The 3,128-nt window shown below is 40.1% G+C and overlaps 1 protein-coding gene across 2 annotated transcripts; it reads right to left on the bottom strand.

Annotated features, from left to right (window-relative positions):
- Positions 1-259: 259 nt before the first annotated feature.
- LOC131685447 (uncharacterized) lies at positions 260-2,893 on the bottom strand. 2 transcript variants are annotated; one of them, XM_058969167.1, is made up of 5 exons: positions 2,764-2,893; positions 2,470-2,684; positions 1,763-2,419; positions 1,257-1,481; positions 260-984 (listed from the first exon to the last, which is right to left on the bottom strand). In XM_058969167.1, exons 2-5 carry the CDS (start codon positions 2,668-2,670, stop codon positions 373-375), a joined length of 1,695 nt encoding a protein of 564 aa, XP_058825150.1. In that variant the 5' UTR covers positions 2,671-2,684; positions 2,764-2,893; the 3' UTR covers positions 260-372. The 2 variants fall into 2 exon arrangements, with proteins under 2 accessions (XP_058825150.1, XP_058825158.1); XM_058969175.1 differs by having other exon boundaries at positions 2,470-2,594; positions 2,764-2,886.
- Between the last annotated feature and the right edge of the window lie 235 nt (positions 2,894-3,128).

The raw sequence follows: 3,128 nt of genomic DNA, 5'->3' as shown, positions 1-3,128 counted from the left end.
GCCGCCCCCAGTTGCTGTCATCTTGAAATAGCCAGTTCATATAGGGTGACCAGAAAGCTTTCACTGAGAGCTTATTGATGCACGTATCGACGCACAGATAGCGCGATAGTAAATCCAACGTAAATCGTTTGACATGACATTGATGGTATCAAGTCATAGGTTGTTGGTATTTTTTATCATTAAATGACTCGACTAAATATTTGGAAGAATGGGTACAGAATAATGTCTTAGATCTGGACGAAACAAGTAAAATGCCAAATTTGTTATATGATATTTCAATGTAATTCACGGCACATTCCTACTGATGTAATTTAACAAAATAAAACGGATTAGTTCATCGATAAAAGGTGAAAGCTCGAAAGGTGAACTATTTTACTTTGTAGTTGCCTTGATAACTTGGCACCGGTACTGACTGAAACCGTAGAACACATAAAACTGTGTCTTCTTCAACGAAAGCATCGTTTCTTCATTCACAGCAAGTCTGACTCTAATTTTGAACTTTTCCAGTTTGCAACCGATCAGATTCCAATGGTTTGACCCGTAAACGACGTTCGCTTTGCGCAAACGTTGAACAACTTTTGCCTTTCGGTTCCCTGGATACCTTTTCCACGGCAGTGTTAATTCAATTACATTCTTCACCACAAAGTTGTTGTTCCAGGGTTCGACCAGCAGTGAAACAGCGCGCCAGTTCGGCTCCTTGGCTATAGCTGCTACAGTGTCAATCATCCAAGATGCTGAAAATTCATTCGCCGCAAGGAACCACATGGTATCCAAGGAATACCCGTTTCGTTTATATTGCGGATAGGGCTTCCAGGCTGGAATACTGTCCATCGCGGACATAATACGATTCATCAGGCGAGAACGGTACGGTCGAGGGCAAAAAATACCGATTCGATGATTGGTAATGTGCTGAGCAGATCTGCGCTCCTGTTCGTCACCGACGGATGAAGAATGCTTGACGTAATTTGTGTCGATAAAAATCACCTGAAATTACAGTACGGTTATGAAAGCAATAAAATTTTCACTACCCATAAGAATATAATAAACCATGCAATATCTAATACAAATATGGGCAGCATTAACTGTCAAACCAAATACTGCGTCGATGATGCAGCTTCCGAACCAATTTGATGTGTTTTAAAGTTGTCGTGACTGCTACTGTAAGCAATTCTTGACTTGGTAGACTTTACACATCGGGCTTTTGCGCTTCATCAGTGACGGAGCATTTTGTTTGACCATTTGTTCCTACTAATTACATCATCATCATTCTCATCAAATTCGTTTTCCATCGTATCAGTCCAGAGCTCCATTCCAGATTTAGTGGATTCATCTTCTCTCTGATAAAAATTGGTTGTTCCAGCCTCTTCGGTGTGTCTGGTCAAGTCAATAGTGGCATTCATGTCGTATTCCATATCCTGATTATACCTGATATCAGGCACGTCAATAAAGGACGAAGAAAGCTTAACGAGTTGCCGTTCGATCTGCAATAACAGTACGGACTATAGAACCTACAATCTTCATAAAACTACACATGAAAAATCCATGCATTATTATTAAATTCGAACTTAATTCAATGAAAAATTTAGGCAGATTCCTGAGATTTAAAAATATGCAGATTATTTCAACCGAGTGAAAAAAAAAATTTAAGTAATTTGTATTTCGCAAGATGAATCTGCGATTCAAAATCTGAGAAATTCGCTTAAATGTTTAATGATTTTTTAAAATTAATCAGATCAATTACGGGTAACTCTTAAACACCTACATTATTGTTATACTCATTAAATTCGTTTTCAATCATATTAATACAGAACTCTATTCCGTTTATCACTGGACTAGAACCACCCTCCATTCGGCAATCGGGCATCATGCCAACTTCATTGGCAAGTCTTGTTAAATCAATAGTATCATTCACGTCGTACATAAATTCCACATCGTTAAGTCCATCGTTCCGATAGCGTTTGGCATCCTGCACATTATTAGCCTGTTCGAGTTTTCGTTTTTGAAAACGCCGACGCCTGCGTCGGGATGTCGTTCCGATTTTATCGGCAGGTCCAGTCAAATCAACAGTAGCTTCATCAATGTCGTACACACAGTCAACATCCGATAGCTCATTGTCTATCTCTGCAAGAATTGCGGAAGCAATGCGTTCCCGCCGACGTTTTGCATTGACCTTATTTAATTGTCTTCGTCGCAAACGGCGGCGTCGATTCCGGGAAGTTCTGTTTCCTGGTTCATCCGATAGTCTAGTCAAATCAATAGTAGCATCCATGGTGTACATGAATTCAACATCCAGCTCACTGTATATTTCTGCAACTGTAGAACTGATACCTTCTATTGGTCTTCTCCGGTATACATCTAGCGGAAGTCCACCGATCCCTAGACCAATACCGTATTTTAACGCAACTTCAACCTCGTGAATCTGGAAGGCATAAGGTAGTTACTTTTTTTCTTTCTATCAAGCTTACTCACCTCTAGTGTTCCAATAAACAACATTTCGTTGATAGCAAACAAAATCCAAGAAGCTACATCCGGAGCAGCTCTAATACGAAGCGCTAGCTTGTTAAGTGCCTTTAGAAACAGCTGTTCCAGGTGATCTACAGTGGAAACGTCGCATAAAATCAACACCGTTGGAAAAATCTTTCCAACCTCTACCCTCGATAACGGAAACATTTTTGGCGGGTTATCTTTTACAATGGTGGTGGTAGAAACATTAAATCAAAATAAAAGCATATGCAAATGAACACAATAATTACGAATTTCTACCTCAGAACACGCCGAACGCGATCGCCACAAAAACAGTATCCACACACTGACCGTATTCCGCAAATTATCCACACGTTTTTGATAATTTTTGGGGCTTCAGTTTCTCTATCCTCTCTGTGTTGAACGATTTTTGGACAAAGGGCTTATGCAGAAGAGAGGGTTGTAAAGGACCCACCTAAGAAGCAGGGTTGCCAAAAATATAGAATATGCTGCATCCACCCGGTCAAACCACTCGGAATTTTATTCGGAATCCTGAATGGAGTCAGTATGGATTCCAAATCAAATGCAACAACCGATTCTGAGTCGGAATCGGTTGTTGCATTTGATTTGGAATCCATAATGACTCCATTCAGAAATCCGAACCG

This window comes from Topomyia yanbarensis, chromosome 1 (genome assembly GCF_030247195.1).
Source record: "Topomyia yanbarensis strain Yona2022 chromosome 1, ASM3024719v1, whole genome shotgun sequence".
NCBI classification, from domain to species: domain Eukaryota; kingdom Metazoa; phylum Arthropoda; class Insecta; order Diptera; family Culicidae; genus Topomyia; species Topomyia yanbarensis.
This window is presented reverse-complemented; position numbering and strand designations above follow the sequence as displayed.

Excerpts from the sequence above, each read along its gene's own strand:
- LOC131685447 (XM_058969167.1), bottom strand. The coding sequence starts at position 2,670 with ATGTTTCCGTTATCGAGGGTAGAGGTTGGAAAGATTTTTCCAACGGTG. Across the intron at positions 2,420-2,469 it reads TGTTTATTGGAACACTAGAG|ATTCACGAGGTTGAAGTTGC; the intron begins GTGAGTAAGCTT and ends TATGCCTTCCAG. Across the intron at positions 985-1,256 it reads TTGATGAGAATGATGATGAT|GTGATTTTTATCGACACAAA; the intron begins GTAATTAGTAGG and ends CTGTAATTTCAG.